This window comes from Oryctolagus cuniculus, chromosome 6 (assembly GCF_051225735.1).
Source record: "Oryctolagus cuniculus isolate XC-2025 breed Fujian yellow rabbit chromosome 6, ASM5122573v1, whole genome shotgun sequence".
Lineage (NCBI taxonomy): Eukaryota > Metazoa > Chordata > Mammalia > Lagomorpha > Leporidae > Oryctolagus > Oryctolagus cuniculus.
The window spans coordinates 38606032-38625118 of NC_142872.1; the positions used below are offsets into that span (position 1 = coordinate 38606032).

A 19087-nucleotide genomic window follows, 5' to 3' on the forward strand; every position below is an offset into this window, starting at 1 on the left:
AGAAGGTTAAGCCACCCCTTGTGATGTCGGCATCCCATATCAGAATGCTGGTTCAAGTCGCTGCTGATGCCCCTGGGAAGGCAGCAAGGATTGTGCTACTCACAGGGGGGACCCTGTTGGAGTTGTTGGCCAATGGGGAGTGAACCAGCAGATGGGAGGTCTCTGTCTCCCCCTTTGTCTCTCTGCCTTTCAAATCAAATACATAAATATTTAAAAAAGGAAAATGTTGCAGTATCTTAAAATGAGAACAGCCACTGTAGCTTGATTGATGGATAGGCTAGTTATTTCTCCTGGAAATGGCTGTTCTTCATGCTGCTAAGTGTCAGCCAATCTCTAATAAACGTTTTGTGAATCCTAGTTGAAACTGAAACATCAGAATTAAAGAGCAGTATTTTTTTTTCTGAAGTAATTTCTATTGACTGCTCTTTTTTTTTTTTTTTTTAATTTGACAGAGTTAGACAGTGAGAGAGAGACACAGAGAGAAAGGTCTTCCTTCTATTGGTTCACCCCCCAAATGGCTGCTACCGCCAGCGTGCTGCGCCGATCCGAAGCCTGGAGCCAGGTGCTTCCTCCTGGTCTCCCATGTGGGTGCAGGGGCCCGAGTACTTGGGCCATCCTCCACTGCCCTCCTGGGCCACAGCAGAGAGCTGGACTGGAAGAGGAGCAGCCGGGACTAGAACCAGGCACCCGTATGGGATGCCGGCGCCGCAGGCGGAGGATTAACCAAGTGAGCCACGGCACTGGCCCCTATTAGTCAATTAGTCAAAAATTATTAGTCAATCAGTCAAAAATTACTGTTTACGAATGTTTTCAAGGTCTTGGTAACTTACATATTGTACAAACTTGTCTTAAATTTTTATTGTGCTTTTTAGGAGAGTATAGAATGAAGATTGTGTATTGGGCCACAGTCAAAAGAGAGCAGGCATGTTTTGTATTTCCTGGTATTAATAGTCTCAGAAACACGTAGGATATTTTTCTAAGTGAGAGTTTCCTCATTGTACCTTATTTGCTGAAGATATACCTGTGAAATAAGAGGAGGAGGAAACTAAGACTGAGTAGTTACAGGAATTCATGTGCTAATTGGAAGCCTAATTGCTCTCCTTGGTGCCATTCCACTCACAGTTACCCTGGAGAAGGTACCACCGTGGTAACTGCCTTTTCTTCCCAGCAGAGGTAGTTAGTACCGTTTGGTGTTTCCCCCAGGAAGGTTTTTGCTTTATGGCTGGGCTAGGGAGGCTAGGCTTACGTAGTTTATGTAATAATAGCCTAGTGAACATTCATAAGTCACAGAACAAATCTGATGGGGGATATTCTCTTTCTATATTGATCTCCAAGTGGACCATGGCTAATAAGTGAGTAGTTTTCTGTTGTAGCTATAATGTGAAAACCCCTTGCAATACATGTTGCTGAAAAGGGAGATCAGTAGAGGTGGAGAGAGCCAGTGACTACTTTGATTAATCTGCAGATAACTAAATTTTGTTGCATGCAAAGGACTTGGTTTCTACTCCTGAATTTCCTTCTCATTTTTCCAGTGAACATAGGTCTGTTTTTATATCTTGGAATCCTAGGTTTTCCGATGTTTACTGAGAATGAAAATAAAGCAAATTCTTTTTATTTTATTTTATTTTATTTTATTTTATTTTTTTGACAGGCAGAGTGGACAGTGAGAGAGAGACAGAGAGAAAGGTCTTCCTTTTGCCGTTGGTTCACCCTCCAATGGCCACCGCGGCTGGCGCGCTGCGGCCGGCATACCGTGCTGATCCAAAGGCAGGAGCCAGGTGCTTCTCCTGGTCTCCCATGGGGTGCAGGGCCCAAGTACTTGGGCCATCCTCCACTGCACTCCTGGGCCACAGCAGAGAGCTGGCCTGGAAGAAGGGCGACCAGGACAGAGTCTGGGGCCCCGACGGGGACTAGAACCTGGTATGCCGGCACTGCTAGGCGGAGGATTAGCCTGTTGAGCCGCGGCGCCGGCCCATAAAGCAAATTCTTTGAGGTACAATATTTAGAGGATATATAGAGCAGTTGGATGCAGAAAGGAATCTTGGACCAAGAATCGGATTTGAGTTCTAGGTGTAGCTTTGCCCCTGAATCACTGTGTTATTTCAGGCAAAGCATTTATCCATTCTAAACCTCGGTAATAGTAGTACCTACTTACTAACATTGCTGAAAGTATTCAATGAAGTATTGATGCAGTGTTCAGCGCTGTTTGGTAGCTCACTCAATAGTTGTTATCACATCATTCTTCTGGTAGCTCTGTAAGTCTTCCCATTGGAACTGTTTCCATTTCTAACAAGTGGACATGTTGTATTTAGGACCTTTTCAACTCTGCCCTATTATGACAGCACAGATTGAGTGTCCTGGAAGCTGCTGTCCCCCTGGTCTTGTTGTGGGTATAATGGTCATCAGGGGGTGAGACAGGATGGATGGTGATACTGACTCTAACAGACTCTATCTTCACAGACCACTACGTACACCCGCCGGGGCCATGGCACATGCACCAGCCCGGGCTGTTCCTTTACATATGTCACCAGGCACAAACCACCTAAGTGCCCTGCCTGTGGTAACTTCCTGGGAGGGAAGTGGATCCCAAAGGTAAGTCCATTGACCGTTACTGCTTTGGAAGTCCCACAAAATGGGTTTCCTGTTGCCTTTGGGAACAGGTGACTTTTAAAGTTACCAGTCTGTTTTCTTTTCTGCCAGGTAATCATTTTTATTTTAAGCAGTTTATTTAAAAAAGAAATAAAAATAGAGTAAAATATTGGCCATAATCTTATACTATCCAAAGAAATGCCATTATTAGTTAGCATTTTGATAATACTTTATTCCTGTCTTCTTTCCATGCATAAAGTTAATTCTGTATTTTTTTTTCATATAATGCATCATGCCATTAAATACTCTTTAGTAGCACTATCATTGATTTCCCATGGATGACTACACTATTAATTCATTCATTTCCTGTTAGGCTGAGTGTTAACAATATGCCCTCCTGTGTGGTTATTGTTCAGGTGCATAGCTTAAAATATTTTTCAGTCTCATTAGAAGTAGAAATCCTCTGTACCAGTGTTGAGTCACAGCAGGTTAAGCCACCACCTGGGATACCTGCATCCCATATTGGAGTGCCAGTTCAAGTCCTGGCTGCTCTACTTCCTTTCCAGCTTCCTGCTTATGAGCCTGGGAAGGCACTAGAATATGACTCAAGTACTTAGGCCCCTGCCAGCCACATGGGACACCCAGATGGAGCTCCTGGCTCTGGCCTTGCCCAGATCTGGCTATTGTGGCCATTGTGGGTGTGTTGGGGGGGGGGGTGACCCAGCTAATGGAAGATCTCTCCTTCCTTGCTATTCCCTTTCTTTTCCTCTCTTCCTCTTGATTCCTCTCCTCCCTCTGTCTCTTTCATTCTGCCTTTCAGATAGATAGATATATAGATTGATAGATCTTTAAAATAACAAAAAGAGGGGACTGACGCCATGGCTTACTTGGCTAACCTCCACCTGCAGTGCCGGCATCCCATATGGGCGCCGGGTTCTAGTCCTGGTTGCTCCTCTTCCAGTCCAGCTCTCTGCTGTGGCCCGGGAAGGCAGTGGAGGATGGCCCAAATGCTTGGGCCCTGCACCCCATGGGAGACCAGGAGGGAGCACCTGGCTCCTGGCTTCGGATCGGCGCAGCGTGCTGGCGGTAGCGGCCATTTGGGGGTTGAACCAATGGAAGGAAGATCTTTCTCTCTGTCTCTCTCTCTCTCACTGTCTAACTCTATCAAATAAAAAAATAAAATAACAAAAAGAAGTGAAAGTCCTTAACATGAAAAGCTTTTTTCTTTTTTTTTTTTTTTTTAGATTTATCCAATTGTTTGGAAGGCTGAGTTAGAGAGAACTTTGCAGTGGCTGGAGCTGGGCTCATCTGAAGCTAGGAGCCAGGAGGTTATTCTGGTTCTCCCACGTGGGTGCAGGGGCCCAAGCTTTGAGCCATCTCCCACTGCCTTCCCACGTGCATTAGCAGGAAGCTGGATCAGATCGGAAGTGAAACAGCCAGGACTCATACCGGCCCCATATGGGATACCGGCGCTGCAGGTGGCGGCTTAACCTCCTGCTCCAAAGAACCAGCCTCAAAATATATTTATTTATTATTTTTAAGATGTATTTATGTGAGGGGCCGGTGCTGTGGCGCAACGGGTTAACGCCCTGGCCTGAAGCGCCGGCATCCCATATGGGCGCCAGTTTTAGTCCCTGCTGCTCCTCTTCCCATCCAGCTCTTTGGTATGGCCTGGGAAAGCAGCAGAAGATGGCCCCAGTCCTTGGACCCCTGTACCCACATGGGAGACCCAGAAGAAGCTCCTGGCTCCTGGCTTTGGATCGGTGCAGCTCTGGCCGTTGTGGCCATCTGGGAGTGAAACATCAGATGGAAGACCTCTCCCTCTCTCCCTCTCTCCCTCTCTCCCTCTCTCCCTCTCTCCCTCTGTAACTCTGTAACTCTGTAACTCTTTCAAATAAAATAAATCTTAAAAAAAAGATGTATTTATTTTAAAAGCAGAGTTACAGAGAAAGAGAACTTAGATTGGCTGCTTCACTCCCCGAATGGCTGCTTCACTCCCCGAATGGCTGCAATGGCCAGGGCTTGGCCAGGCTGAAGCCAGGAGTCAGGAGATTCATCTGGGCCTCCCACATGGGTGCAGGGCCCAACTTGGGCTGTCATCCGCTGCTATCCCAGGTGCACTAGCAGAGAGCTGGATCGGAAATGGAGCAGCCAGGACTTGAACTGGCGTCCATATGGATGTCAGTGCTGCAGGCCATGGGTTTAATCAGCTGTGTGCAGTGTCAGTCCCTCTATGAGATTTCGTCCATGTAAAGTGGGTGGTACTGTTTCTGGTACATATTAAATCCCCCCACCATGATCATGATTGGGTTCAGTGTGTACAACTGTTATTTCGAGAGTCAGACAGGGCCTGATACTGCATCTCTTGGGAGGTTTTGTTGAATTTTTTGCACCCACCTTTAGTGTGTTTCTGTGGTGTCATAATTATTCTGGGATGCCAGGAATTATTCCCCCAAAACGTACATCCACCGCTGCAAGAGGGGCATTGATTGAATAGTAGAATCCTCCTTGGCCGCTCATCACTCATGTGAAGCAGCTCTGTCCATGACCACTTGTTGGCGTGCAGTGTGTTAGTAATTGTGGTGGACTTGTTTCTCCTTCAGACTTGCTTTGTTTTCCTTTGAAATAACTTAGGTGCAATGGTTTTCCTACTAAGGTCAAGCTCATGGCATGAAAACAATGTTTTTTCCCCTTAACCACTTGCTTCGCATCATCACTTTGTAAAGTAGCTTCCCCCAACACACACACATTTTTTGCAAGAATTACCATGTAAAGAGTAGATGCTATAATTTCTAAAGATCATAGGAACAGAATGAGTGTGAGAAGAAAAAAGGTCCCATTTTAGCGTTAGTGCAATTAGATTTTTAAAGATAAAAGTGATTTTATCAGGTAGTTGAATTCCATGTTTCCTGCTGAGGAAAAATCAGTTCAAGAGAAGTAATTTTCGAAGTCTTTGTGAAGTCCACATAGCTAATGATGTCAGCCCTTTCCTGCTAAGCCACACGCAGACATTTCTATGCTGTTTAGCCACCGAGTCACAGATTCATTGAGTTGTGATTTTTGAGGCAGCTAATACGAATTGTTTGTAAAAGCTCCAGTGTGGCTCTGCTGATCAGGAAATGACTCACCTCTTCTGGTATTGTTGCAGAGTTCGTGCTGGCTAAAGCTGGCTCAGGCAGTGTGGCATAGCTCCCAGTGAGTTAGATGGAACAAAAGATCCTGTAGAAGGCTGTTTTCGTGCAAGGCTTCCTTCTCCTAGGCTCTCATGGCAATAATTGAGGTCTCGCTGGTTACATCCACTTTTCATCTTGAAAGAAAGCAACATCTGGGTACAGCACTGTGGTATAGCAGGTGGAGCCACCGCCTGCAGTGCCAGCATCCCATATGGGCCCTGGTTCAAGACCTGGATGCTCTTCTTCCTGTCCACTTCTCTGCTATGGCCTGGGAAAGCCGTGGAAAATGGCCCAAATGCTTGGGCCCCTGCTCCGCGTGGGAGACCTGGAAGAAGCTCCTGGCTCCAGATCAGCCCAGCACTGCCCATTGGAGCCATTTTGGGAGTGAACAGGCGGATGGATAAAAATTCTCTCTCTCTCCATCTTTCCTCCTCCCCCTCTCCCTCTTCCCCTCTCCCTCCCACCTCCCACCCTCCCTCTCCCTCTTTCCCCCTCTCCCTCCCCACTCTACCTTTCCCTTGTTCCTCTCTCTGTCTCTGCTTCTCTCTAACTTTACCTTTCAAATAAATAAATAAACCTTAACAGAATGAGCAGTATCTGAGAAGAGTAGGTTGAGTCATGTGCAGTCATCAGGGAGATGATGTGGGAAATGTGCATGAATGTATATGAAGTTCCAGGCTCCTGACTTCAGCCTGGCTCAGTCCTGGCTGTTGCAGGCATTTGCAGAATAAACTAGTGGATGGAAGATCTCTGTCTCTAGCACCGTCACTCTGCCTTTTATGTATATGAAAATAAGTAAGGCTGGCACCATGGCTCACTAGGCTAATCCTCCGCCTGCAGCGCCGGCAGTCCGGGTTCTAGTCCTGGTTGGGGCGCTGGATTCTGTCCCGGTTGCTCCTCTTCCGGTCCAGCTCTCTGCTGTGGCCCGGGAAGGCAGTGGAAGATGGCCCAAGTGCTTGGGCCCAGCACCTGCATGGGAGACCAGGAGGAAGTACTTGGCTCCTGGCTTTGGATCAGTGCAGCGCGCCAGCCGTAGTGGCCATTGGGTGGGTGAACCAATGGAAGGAAGATCTTTCTCTCTGTCTCTCTCTCTCTCTCTAACTCTGCCTGTAAAAAAAAAAAAAAAGAAAAGAAAAAAGAAAAGAAAAGAAATAAGCATTTAAAACAAAGTCTGATACTTGGTAGTGTTTCGATCAAAGATCTGTAAGCGATGCGTTTAGTCATTTGTTTTCTGCTTTCTCCTCTCCAGCAGTAAATCAGTTCTGTGCAGTTTACTCATCCTCATGGGCCGTTAGTGTGTTAGAATCTGAGAATCCTTTACTGGAGAGCTCTTGAAGGTTATCTGATACCGCTTCTTAACCCGGAAAGTACGCTGCCCAGATGACTGTGGAAATGTGTTTTTGGTAGTCAGTGACTAGGAGATAACGTTGACATGAATAGCATTAGCCACAAGTGCCCAATTTTCTGCAACACATGCAGTGAAGCATTGAGCTACCCAAAATGCTGTCTTGCTCCTGTTGACAAACACTAAGAGCCCATCCCTGTGTTATTTCATAATGGAGATGGGGATTCAGATGAGGCTTGCCCTAATACATAACTAACTGGGAGTGATGTCGAGCCTCACTAGAATGCTGCTTGTGTGTTCTATTTCTTATAGTTTACAATGCCTCGCATGATGCACATGGATCAGGCCGAATCTGGGAGCCAGGAACTCAGTCCACATCTCCTATGTGGGTGGCAGGGACCTACCAGCTGGTTCCCTCCGCAGGAGTGGGGGTCTGTGTTAGTAGGAAGCAGATCTAGAACGTGAACCTGGGTGTTCTGGTACAGGATGCTGTGTATCAAGAAGCATCTTAGCTACTATACCTAACACCTGCCCTAGGCCAAGAGCTTTCAAACATATATTTATCTTATCTGGGGCCACCATTGTGGCACATCTGGTTAAGCCACCACAGGTTAAGCTGCCGAATATGACATTGGCATCACATATGAGCTCCAGTTCTGATCCAGCTCCCTGCTAATGTACCTGGGAAAGCAAAAGAAGATGGTCCAAGTAGTTGAGCCCCTGCCACCCACAAAGGATACCCAGATGGAGGTTCTGGCACCTGGGTTTGGCCTTGGCCATCCCTCACAGATGTGGCCATTTGGGGAGTGAACCAGAAGGTGAAAGTTCTGTGTCTGCCTCTCTGCAACTCTGCCTTTGAAATAAATAAATCTTTTTTTTTTTTTTAAATAGATCTATATGACATAGCAGCTGATGCTTTTTTTTTTTTTTATTTGAAAGAGTGACAAAGACTTATCTTCCATGTGTGTGGCAGGGGCCCAAACATTTGGACTGTCTTCTGCTTTTCCCAGGCCACTAGCAGGTAGCTGGATCAGAAGTGGAGCAGCTGGGACACGAACTGGTGCCCAACAGTGATGCGGGTGGCAACTTTACCCTTCGTGCCAAGATGCCGCCCCTGCAGTTGATGCTTTTAATGAGTTTGACTGTTTCTAGCACATCATTAATGTATCTTGAGTTCATTTGAGCAAGTGCAAAGTATCTGACATGTGTAAGACATTCTTAAGATTGGTTTGTAAGACTCTAGGTCAGAAAGATAGGGTATTCCCAGGGCTGAGACACTGGCATCCCTTCTGGGCACCAGTCGAGTCCTGGCTGCCACTTCGAATCCCGCTCCCTGCTAATGCACCTGGAAAGCAGCAGAAGGTGGCCCAAGTACTTGAATCCTTGCCACCCACGTTGGAGATTCAGATGAAATTCTAGGCTTCTAGCTTCAGCCTGGTCCAACCCTGCCCATTGCAGCCATTTAAAAAATAAACCAGGGGATGGAATCAATCAATCCTTCTCCCCTTCTCCTTCTCCCTCTTCTCCCCCCCCCCCCCATAACATAACTCTACATTTCAAAAAAATTTTTATTTTTAGAGTATTGGTTCATGGTCAGGTAGGGGAGGCCCGACGGGCCAAGAGGAGAGGGCAAAAGGGTAAGAGCAAGGAAGAGAGTGTAAGAGAGATCAAGAGAGGGCGCGTGTTCAGGAACAGGTCCTGTTAAGCCTTTGCCGAGGGACGGGCAAGGAAGGAGGAGTATCAAATTGCATTAGAGTGGCGGTGGAGCTGACACCCGTGGTTGGGCCATGGGTTTGCCTGGCTTCTAGCAATGGAAGGCTTAAAGGTTGGGGCATTTGGAAGCTTTGAGTTCTGTGTGAGAATGAGACCATATTGTGATTAATTTAATCTCATAAAAGGACCATCAAATTAAACAGTTTTGGACATTTAGACCCAATGTGGTAGATTGCTGGCCTTGTTCTGTATGCACATTTATATACTTGCAACAATCAAAATTCAAGCCAAAAAGTTCCAGCATTTGTTTGGTAAAACCTGCAGAGGCAGGCCAGTTGGAAAGGTGTTAGGAAGAGAATGGCTTTATGCTAAATGTGGCGTCAGTACTTGTAGTCAATGGGACCTGGCATCAGGAGACTTTTAGCAGGGTTTTTTTTTTTTTTTTTTTTTTGCAAGGCAGAGAGAGAGAGACCTTCCATCTGCTGTTCACTTGCCAAATGGCTGCAATAGCAGGGACTGGTCCATGCCAACCCCAGGAGCTCCATCCTAGTCTTCTACATAGGTGACAGGGACCCAAGTATTTGCGCTATGTTCCGCTGCCTTTCCAGGCACATAAGCAAGAAGCTGAATCAGAAGCAGAACAGCCGAGACTCTAGCACTCTAGTATGGGAGTGTGGTGTCACAAGCAGTGGCTTAACCCCCTGCAGCACAACGCCGGCCCTGATTCATATGACTTTTATACCTGGGACCTAAAGTTAGCTGGTCTCAGTTTTCTTGTTTGTTGCCCATACGTTATTATGAAGAGGATCAAATGAGAGAATATTTGTGAATAGTGTTGTTAACTCTTAAACACCTTACGTATACAAGATATTCTTATTTTTTCTAGGAAAAGCCAGCCAAAGTCAAAGTGGAATTGACTTCTGGTGTCTCCTCCAAAGGCTCTGTGGTTAAAAGGAATCAGCAGCCTGTCAACACTGAGCAAAATTCCTCTAAGGAAAATGCCTCCAAACTGACACTGGAGAACTCGGAAGCTGTAAGCCAGCTCCTCAATGTAGCTCCTCCAAAAGCAAGTGAGGAGAATGAGTGGGAGGAGGTGATCATCTCTGATGCCCACGTCTTGGTCAAGGAAGCACCTGAGAATCATGGCGCAGTAGTCAGTAAGACTCCAGTCGTCAAGAGTGGTGTGCAGCCTGAGGTCTCTCTTGGTGCATCTGAGAGCGACAGTCCTGGACCAGACATACCGCTGCTGGCAGAGGGCACCGGCACCTCCAGTCCATTCCCTGTTCCTAAAAAACCTCCCGGGTAAGTCTGTGTGTGTTTGTGTTCTAGGGCTGCGTTTAGAACCGCAGCTGAGGCAAGGTGCCGTGTTTGTTTTGGCCCATGTCCATAGAATTCCTGAGAGAGGCAGCAGGACCCAGTTAATGGTTCCTAAGAACATGCCTTTCTTCTCCACTGTGCTGTCCATGCACCTGTGTTACATTCTTCACACAGGTCTTTTGGTTCTAAGATTTATTTATTTGAAAGCAACAGAGAGAGGGAGGGTCAGAGAGAGATCTTCTGTCTGCTGGCTCATCCACCTAAATGGCCACAATAGCTGGGTCTGGGCCAGCTGAAGCCCATGTACCAGGAACTCTATCTTGGTCTCCCACATGCCACGCAGGTGCCCAAGTACTTGGGCCATCTTCCATTGCCTTAGCAGGCACATTAGCAGGAAAGTAGATTGGAAATGGAATAGGTGGGTCTTAAACTAGCACACCAGTATGGGATGCTGGCATCACAGGTAGCAGCTTAACCTGTACCACAGTGCTAGCCTGTAACACATCTGGGTTTTTTCTCTTCTCTTCTCTTCTCTTCTCTTCTCTTCTCTTCTCTTCTCTCCTCTCCTCTCCTCTCCTCTCCTCTCCTCTCCTCTCCTCTCCTCTCCCCTCCCCTCCCCTCCCCTCCCCTCCCCTCCCCTCCCCTCCCCTCCCCTCCCCTCCCCTCCCCTCCCCTCCCCTCCCCTCCCCTCCCCTCCCCTCCCCTCCCCTCCCCTTTCCTTCCCTCCTCTCCTCTCCTTTTCGATGTGTTTTATTTATTTGAAAGGCAGAGTTAGATCTTCCATTCACTGTCCACACCTCAGATGGCTTCAATGGTCAGGATTGGGGTAGGCGAAAGCCAGGAGGAGCTTCTTTCAGGTCTCCCATGTGAGTGCCTCTAGAGGCCCAAGCACTTGGGCCATCCTTTGCTGCTTTCCCGGATGCTTTAAAACTGGATTGGAAGCAGAGCATCTGGGACTCGTAATGGTGCCCATGTGGGATGCTGGTGTTGCAGACAGCAGGTTAAGCTCTCCATAGCAGTTATGAGAGTCTTGCTGGCCCAGGCTGAAGGCAGTGTTATAAAATGAGTTACCAATCCCAGATACTAGATTTGGAAAAAGAAGTCTTGTTATAGTGCCCTGTATAAAGTCCTGGCCTGGTGGTCAGAGAACTTGGTTCTACTTGTGACCATACCTGGGTTTTGTGTGACCTTGGACGTAGTCACCTTGTGCCTTGGACTTCAGTTTTCTTTAAAATATCTTGAGTTGCATATTAAACAGTCTTATCCTGGAGTAAGCATTTGGCCCAGTATCCCATGTCGGAGTACCTGGGTTCAGTACTTGGCTCCAGTTCATGACGCTAACCTCCTCCCTTCTTGAGAGACAGTGGTGATGGCTCAAGTGACTGAGCTCCTGCCACCCACATGGAAGAGACCTGGATCCAGTTCTCTGCTTGCAGCTTCAGCCACAGCCCCAGAGGTTATCGTGGCCATTTAGGAGAGTGAGCCAGCAGATGAGAGCTCTCGTGCTCTGTTTCTCTTGTCTCTGTCTCTCAAATAATTCTTTTAATGTCTGTTCTCACAGGCTGACTGTAAAGACTGAAAAAGCTTGTGTGCAAAGCACGTAGGCTAGTGCCTTGCAAGTAGGAAGTTGTTAAGTGCAACCCCTCATTTCCTCTTTTCTTCCTCAGTGGCTTCACTTGCAGTCCTTCCCAGAAGCTGTTGTGTTCTTGTAACTGAAGGCCTTATTTGTTTATTTCTTTGGTTCTCAGCAGGGGACAGTTTTTCCCCCTGGTAATATTTTGACAATGTTTAGAGACATTTTTGGTTGTTAGAACTGGGGTGTAGATGTGCTACTGACATCTAGAGGCATGTGGAGGGAAGCTAAATACCCTACAGTGCATAGGGTGACCTCCCGCAGCAAAGAATTACCTCCGAATGGTAACAGGTTAGCATTCTAGTTTCAAATTAGGGTTTTTAACTTTTGTTGTTGAATAAGCAGTCTGTCCACGTGGTTCAGACTCAAGAGGTGTGGGACTGTCCACGGATGAAACCTCCCTCTGTGCGACGCTCGGCTGTCCGTTTCCCAGAGACGGTATTCCTAGGCTTCTGTGTTTCTCGGGATATGTCAGGGATGTACAGATAAATAGGCGTGTGTGTTATTAACATACCTTGCTGGTTTTTGGTTTTGTTTTCAAATTTTAAGTTTTTTATTTAGCACTGTACTTTGGAGTTGGTTTGTGTCCTTAAAGAATTAGGCTGTGCAGACCTGTTGCTTGGGACATGTGAATCATTTCAGCACAAATTAATTGAGGCCTTCTGTGAGACAGGACCTGTGCTTACTGATTTTGTGTGTGTGTGTTAAAGATTTATTTTATTTGAAAAGCAGAGTCACAGAGAGGCTGAGGCAGAGAGAGAGAGAGAGAGAGAGAGAGGTCTTCCATCTGCTGGTTCCCTCCTCAGATGGCTGCACTGGCCGGAGCTATGCTGATCCAAAGCCAGGAGCCAAGAGCCTCCTCCAGGTCTCCTACACAGTTGCAGGGGTCCAAGCACTCAGGCCATTGTCCACTGCCTTCCCAGGCCACAGCAGAGAGCTTGATCGGAATTGGAGCAGCCGGGACTCGAACTGGTGCCCACATGGGATGTTGGCACTGCAGGTGGCAGCTTCACCTGCCACGCCACAGCACTGACCCCAAATGTGTATTTGTTTTTAATATAAATTTTGTTTTTATTTCAAAGAGTGAAAGAAAATCTTCCATCTGCTAGTTCACTCCCCAGATGGCCACAGCAGCCAGGGCTGATCCAGACTGACGCCAGTGCCTAGGTCTGCATCCTGACCTCCATGTAGGTGTCAGGGATCCAAGCACTTGGACCATCTTCTGTGGCTTTGTCCAGGCCATTAGCAGGGAGCTGGATCAGAAGTGGAGCAGCCTGGATAGAAATTGGTTCCCATGTAGGATGCTGATGTCATACATAGGCTTTATGTACTGTGCTGCAACGCTGGCCCCTGTGCTCACCATTACAGAAAATGTCAACTGTGTTCTCCAGGTTCTTGAAGCTGCCTTCCTGTGGGAGGCTGGTACATATTAAATACTTGCTGTAGTTTGGCTGGATGATTTATTATAACTGCAGTAGCTGTTGGTGTTGTACGCCATGGATACAGTTCTCTTGTGTCCTTATATTGACCCCGTAAAGTTTGGTGATTCCTGTCTTTTTTATGTATTGGAAACTTGACGTTAACATGGGATTGAGATGTTTTCTCAAGGCCACACAGTTCTACAGTGGTTGACTTGAAATCTGTCTAAAGCCTGACAGGTTGCACTTTGGTTTTCATCTCCCAGGCCAGGATTTCCAGGTTTTCCTTCTTGATTTTTTAGGGTTGACCTGCCCAGAGCCCCAGAGCTGAAAGGCAGAGCACGGGGCAAGCCCTCACTGCTGGCTGCAGCAAGACCCATGAGAGCGATTCTGCCAGCCCCAGCTAATGTGGGACGAGGCAGCAGCGTGGGACTGCCCAGGACCAGGCAGGCCTTTCCCCTGAGTGGTAAGAGCAGGCTCAGACAGGGCACGAAGGGGTGGTAAAGGGAGATGGGAACCTTGAGGAGACTTTGAATGCACATGAGTCACTTGTTGGGCCCCCGGTTCTCTCAGATAAGACCCCCTCTGTGAGGACTTGCGGCCTGAAGCCAAGCACGCTGAAGCAGCTGGGCCAGCCCATCCAGCAGCCCCCTGGCACCAGTGAGGTGAAGGTAAGACTCCTTCCCCACAAGGGGATCTGTGTGGATGCCTGGTTGCTTCTATTTAATGTGTCAAAGTCGCAGGCAAGGGGTGGACAGAGCCAAGTTCTTACACTGGTAGATCTTGGGAAGTTAACGTGAATGACTATTTTTTAATAAAATGGATGCATATATTTTTAAAGCTTTTATTTTAAAATAATATGTAACTTAGAAAAAAGTTGTAATGCTTGAAATAGTGCCTTCAACTCTTGCCGAGAGACATGCATTGTTAGTGCACCAGCCTGTTTTGCTGTGTCATATGTATCTACACTGTGTGTATCAAGTACACTTAATTAAAGGGTAAATTACTTGGCTTTTGCTCCTTACTGCTTCTTTGTATATTTCTTAAGGATAGGGACGTTGTACTGAAACACCGATTCACTACTTTAATTTCCCATTTGCATCTCAATTTTGTCAGTTTTACCCAGTTAAGTTCTTAATATAGCATTTCCCCCCATCTGTATAGAGTCCATTCTAGGATCAGACACTGCATTTAGTCATCATGTCTTTGCAGCCTCCTTTTGAAAACAAATGCATGGCTGTTGCGGAAGACTCAGGTGAAGGAGAGAGACAGTCCCTGGTGATCTTGCCATGCCGAGCTGACTTTTGCTGATAGTCTGTGTGTGAACATTCCTCCTTGGACTAGTTTGTGGCCTATATTTTCCATTCATTTTAGTGAATGATTATTAAATGTTTTCCGGATGCCAAAATTTCATGCATTCAGTTGCATCTATTCTTAGATTTTTGTTAGTTTCCATGTATGACTAGCATAGTTACCAGAATTCCCTGTAACATGTGCATTTTTTTTTTTAAGATTTATTTGAAAGAATTATAGAAAGAGGGAGAGATAGAGAGGTGTTCATCTGCTGGTTCACTCCTCAAATGGCGGCAGTGGCCAGAGCTGAGCTGATCTGAAGCCAGGAGCTTCTTCTAGGTCAGCCATGCGGGTTCAGGGACTGAAGCACTTGGGCCATCCTCTGCTGCTTTCCCAGGCGCATTTGCAGGGAGCTGGATCAAAAGTAGAGCAGACGGGACTAAAACCAGCCCCCATATGGGATGCTGATACTGCAGGCCCGGCCTTGAACTTGCTGTGCCACGGCACCAACCCCATCACATGCATTTTTGCATCACAGGCCAGTAAACATATAAACATTAACAATTTAGTGAAGCCCTGCCGTGATCGTATGTAGTCACTTTGGAGTTTCCCATTCTCATTTGCAAAATGCTGGTTTCAAACCCTTATATTAATGTAAGGATGCCCTCAGTGGATTGTGGCCTGTAGTTTTGAAAACTGTACAGCCCCCGCTGGAATAGGAAAACCTGTCTGCCGTCTCCCTTACCCTGTGCTCTTTGTCAGGTCACTTTCTGTGTTTGATATCTTTGAATTGACTGAGAAGAATATCAGTGGGCTTTCTCTTTGAGGATTGTTCTGTTCGCTCCCCAGATATGGTGTTGGCTCTGAGTGTATGTGAGGGCATGTGGGATAGAAGGAAGGTGTCACGTCAACCCCAGTAGCTTGTAGGTTTCTAGTCCTCAGAATCCCTTTATGTCTACTCCTTCTTGGGCAGTCCCCAAGGCTTCTTTGTAAGTAGTTGCCTTTTGATGGGTAGACACTGGGCATTTGTTAAAAATCAAGCCCTTTTGCTAGTTTAAACTAGTTAACAGGTACCTAAAATCTTATATCCTAAATATCAACTGTACTATTAAAGAATAATTTTAATTTAGAATGTTTTATGTTGTCTTTGTTTTTTAGTTATATAAATGATATATACATTCCTTTTAGAACACTTGAAGGTATTACAGACAGAGAGATGGTGGAGGTAGATGGCCATGGTCTTCTCACCCAGTGATGTTTTAGTGACGAATCCTTCCAGCTTCTTCCTTTGACCACATTGTTCAGCTCTGTGTTTGTGTGTATAGCTATTACATACTTTGATTACCTAACAATAGCTGTGGATCTGATTCATGGTGTAGCAGCCCTGGACTTGCGTGCCACTCAGCCCGTGGGCTGGCAGTCCAGAGGGCTCATCTGGAGCATGGCTCTCCAAGTTCCCCAAGAAACTGTTTCCTCAAGTTGTTTCAGCACGTGGGACCTCGGGAGTTTAGGCAGGGTTTGAAGAGACTAAAACTCCCTTTGATTTACAGCTACCAAGTGGTCCATGCAACAGGACGTCTGGGGTGAAAGTTGTGGAAGTCAAGCCTGACATGTTTCCTCCATATAAGTACAGCTGCACTGTTACTCTGGTAAGTGTGTTTCCTGCTGCTGGGTTGACGTGGAGATGGTTTTACTTTGTTGGGGCTGGGGAAGAGGGCGGGTGGTAGCTGGAATTGAGAGTAGGGCTGGGTAAAGATCATCAACACCGATGGTCTCATCACTGATGGAAGTGATGGCTGCCAGGAGAATCTGCTAGCTGGATTCATTTTTTCCCCAGTGGATGCCTGTAAAGCATAGGCTAGGTGATTTTCTTTCAAGATTTATTTATTTATCTGCAAGAGTTACACAGAGAGAGGAGAGGCAGAGGGAGAGGTCTTCCATCCACTGATTCACTCCCCAGTTGCCACAACGGCTGGAGCTGTGCTGATCTGAGTCCAGCAGCCAGGAGCTACTTCTAGGTCTCCCACATGGGTGCAGGGGCCCAAAGATCATCTTCTGCTGCTTTCCCAGGCCATAGCAGAAGCTAGATCAGAAGTGAAACAGCCAGGACTCGAACCGGCGCCTATATGGGCTACCGGCACTGCAGGCGGCAGATTTACTTGCTATGCCACAGTGCCAGCGCCATAGGCTAATTGATATCAGGGTATTTTTGAGAGTAGACAGACAGGAGAATCCAGTCCAGATTGAGCATTCAGTGGTCTTTGAACCCACTAGCCTAGAAAGTGTTTTCCATGAATGAGTTTAGATAGTGTTGCATTTTTCCTCCCTGAAACAGTCACATTCTGTTGTTTTCATATAGAACTTAACTTTGTTTAACCTAGTAATGCCTACAAGAGTTTTTCTCCCCTTTCCCTATTTTTATTTATTTATTTTTTTTTAAGATTTACTTATTATTTGAAAAGCAGAAATATGGAGAGAGAGACAGAGTGAGACCTTCTATCCACTGTTTCATGCCCCAAATGGCCGCATTGGCCGGAGCTGGGCCAGTCTGAAGCCAGGAGCCAGGGGCTTCTTCCAGGTCTTCCACCTGGGTGCAGGGACACAAGCACTTGGGGCATCTTCTGCTGCTTTTGCCAGCCATTGGCAGGGAGCAAGATCAGAAGAGGAACAGCCGGGACTTGAACCAGTGCCCATACGGGATGTCGGTGCTGTAGGTGGTGGCTTTATCCACTATACCACAGTGCCGGCCCCCCTTCCCTATTTTTAAAACAGCCCATTAACATCCCATAAACTTATATGTGACTCTGGGGTCATCTTCTAACACAGGAAGCAGTGTGGAATGGTAGATTAAATACTAGACAGTTGTAAGACCTGGTTTGTCAGGATTCACTTGCCTTATGACCTTGGGCAAGCCTCTTGCCTTCTCTGGTGTTCAGTTTTACCACCTGCAACATGCTGCATTGCTTTTTTATATTTGGGGTTTCTGTTGACATCTGTGCAGTATCAACTGATCAGATACCTTGGGGAAGTTTCTCTGACTGACTTGAGTAAGATGACAAGATTGTTGAGAGTGCAGCTGTATTTTTAAAGCTCTTACCTGATGATGGCAGACAGGTTCAGAAAAGGCCACTCATTCAATCACAAACAAGCATCTGGCACTGGTGAGGAATCATTAGGGAATGGGACAGTATCTGGTATGGTTGGTTAGTGTCGAGTCTGGCCTGACCCTTAAGGAATTAGCTGTTCCTTATCATAGAGATCAGCTCAGGTTTCTTTTCTTAATGACCTAATTACTACCTCCATACCCTCACTTCCCACCTGCTCTGGCTACATGTGACCACTAGATTTAGCATCTGGTGAGAACTGCCCAGAACTTTGTTTTGGCTCATTGAACTAACTTATTGGAAGAGCCTAGTTGCTCAAGCTGCAAGTTTAATTAGTCCAATTGTTACAGTTTGTCTTTATTCAGGGCTTAAACGCATTTTAATATTGACCCTGGAGATTCAACTAGCTTGTCTCACACGGGGAGAAGGGCTTCCTTGCCAGAGGTAGTACAGCCTGTGTTAAAATGGGAAGGGGTTAGCTGCAAGAACGGGATTTTGCTTTAGAAGTTGGGCTCCCTCAGGTTTGTGGTTGCCACTCTGATTTACTGATAGCTGGCTCTGGGCTCTGGCAAGGCTTAAGTTTCGCAGAACTGAATGTTGCCTTACTCTTTTAGGATTTGGGCCTGGCTACTTCAAGAGGCCGGGGAAAGTGCAAGAATCCCTCTTGCAGCTATGTCTACACCAACCGGCACAAACCTCGGATCTGTCCCAGCTGTGGTTTTAACCTTGCCAAAGACCGGACTGAGAAAACCACCAAGGCTATCGTGAGTTCCTTCCTCAAACACATTCCCTGGCCCGGAGCTCTTTGAGTGAACTATTTTAGTAGAAACAAAAAGATTTTCTAATATAATGATAATAGCATCAGAACTAGAACCAGATTCGTTTCTGAACCCAAGCAATTGATTTCCTTCTTCTGGGCCTCCGTGTCTACTGGAGGAACTTGGCCAGTGTTTTAGTCTGTTTGAATTGCTGTGACAAAATACCTGAGACCAGATGATTTGTAAAGGATTGAAGTTTGTTTGTTTGTTTGTTTAAAGATTTATTTTATTTACTTGATCTTCCATTTGCTGGCTTATTCCCCAAATGGCCGCAGCTGCCAGGGCTGGATCAGGCTAAAGCCAGGAGTCCAGAATTGCAGCCTGGTCTTCCACAGGGGTGGCAGGGGCCAAGCATTTGGACCATCTTTGACTGCTTTCTGAGGCACATTAGTGGGAAGCTGGATTGGAAATGGAGCTGCTGGGACTCGAACCACTGCCCACATGGGATGGTGGCATCACATGTGGCAGCTTAACTCACTGTGCCACACTGCCAACCCCAAGAATTGAGCTTTGTGTAGCTTACTGTTCTGGAGGCTGGGACTCCAAGAGCTTGGCACTGACATCTGCTTAGCACTGGTAAGGGTCCTTTCTCTACATCGTGATATGGTGAGGGCATCACACGTTGAGACAGAGCAAGCTTACCGGAGAGCTCACTTTTATTACAGAGTCACTCCTGCAGTAATG

General features: G+C 46.7%; 1 protein-coding gene across 3 annotated transcripts in view; it reads left to right on the forward strand.

Moving 5' to 3' along the window:
* HMGXB3 (HMG-box containing 3) overlaps nt 1-19087 on the forward strand; it is a 55712-nt gene that overhangs the window by 17371 nt on the left and 19254 nt on the right. For 2 of the 3 annotated variants that reach the window (XM_070076305.2, XM_008255250.5), the window contains exons 6-11: nt 2461-2592; nt 9707-10122; nt 13491-13654; nt 13762-13859; nt 16032-16130; nt 18200-18349. In XM_070076305.2, coding sequence (XP_069932406.2) covers nt 2461-2592; nt 9707-10122; nt 13491-13654; nt 13762-13859; nt 16032-16130; nt 18200-18349 — 1059 coding nt within the window. The remainder of the gene's footprint in view (nt 1-2460; nt 2593-9706; nt 10123-13490; nt 13655-13761; nt 13860-16031; nt 16131-18199; nt 18350-19087) is intronic. The other variant, XM_017341188.4, reaches the window with a different exon arrangement.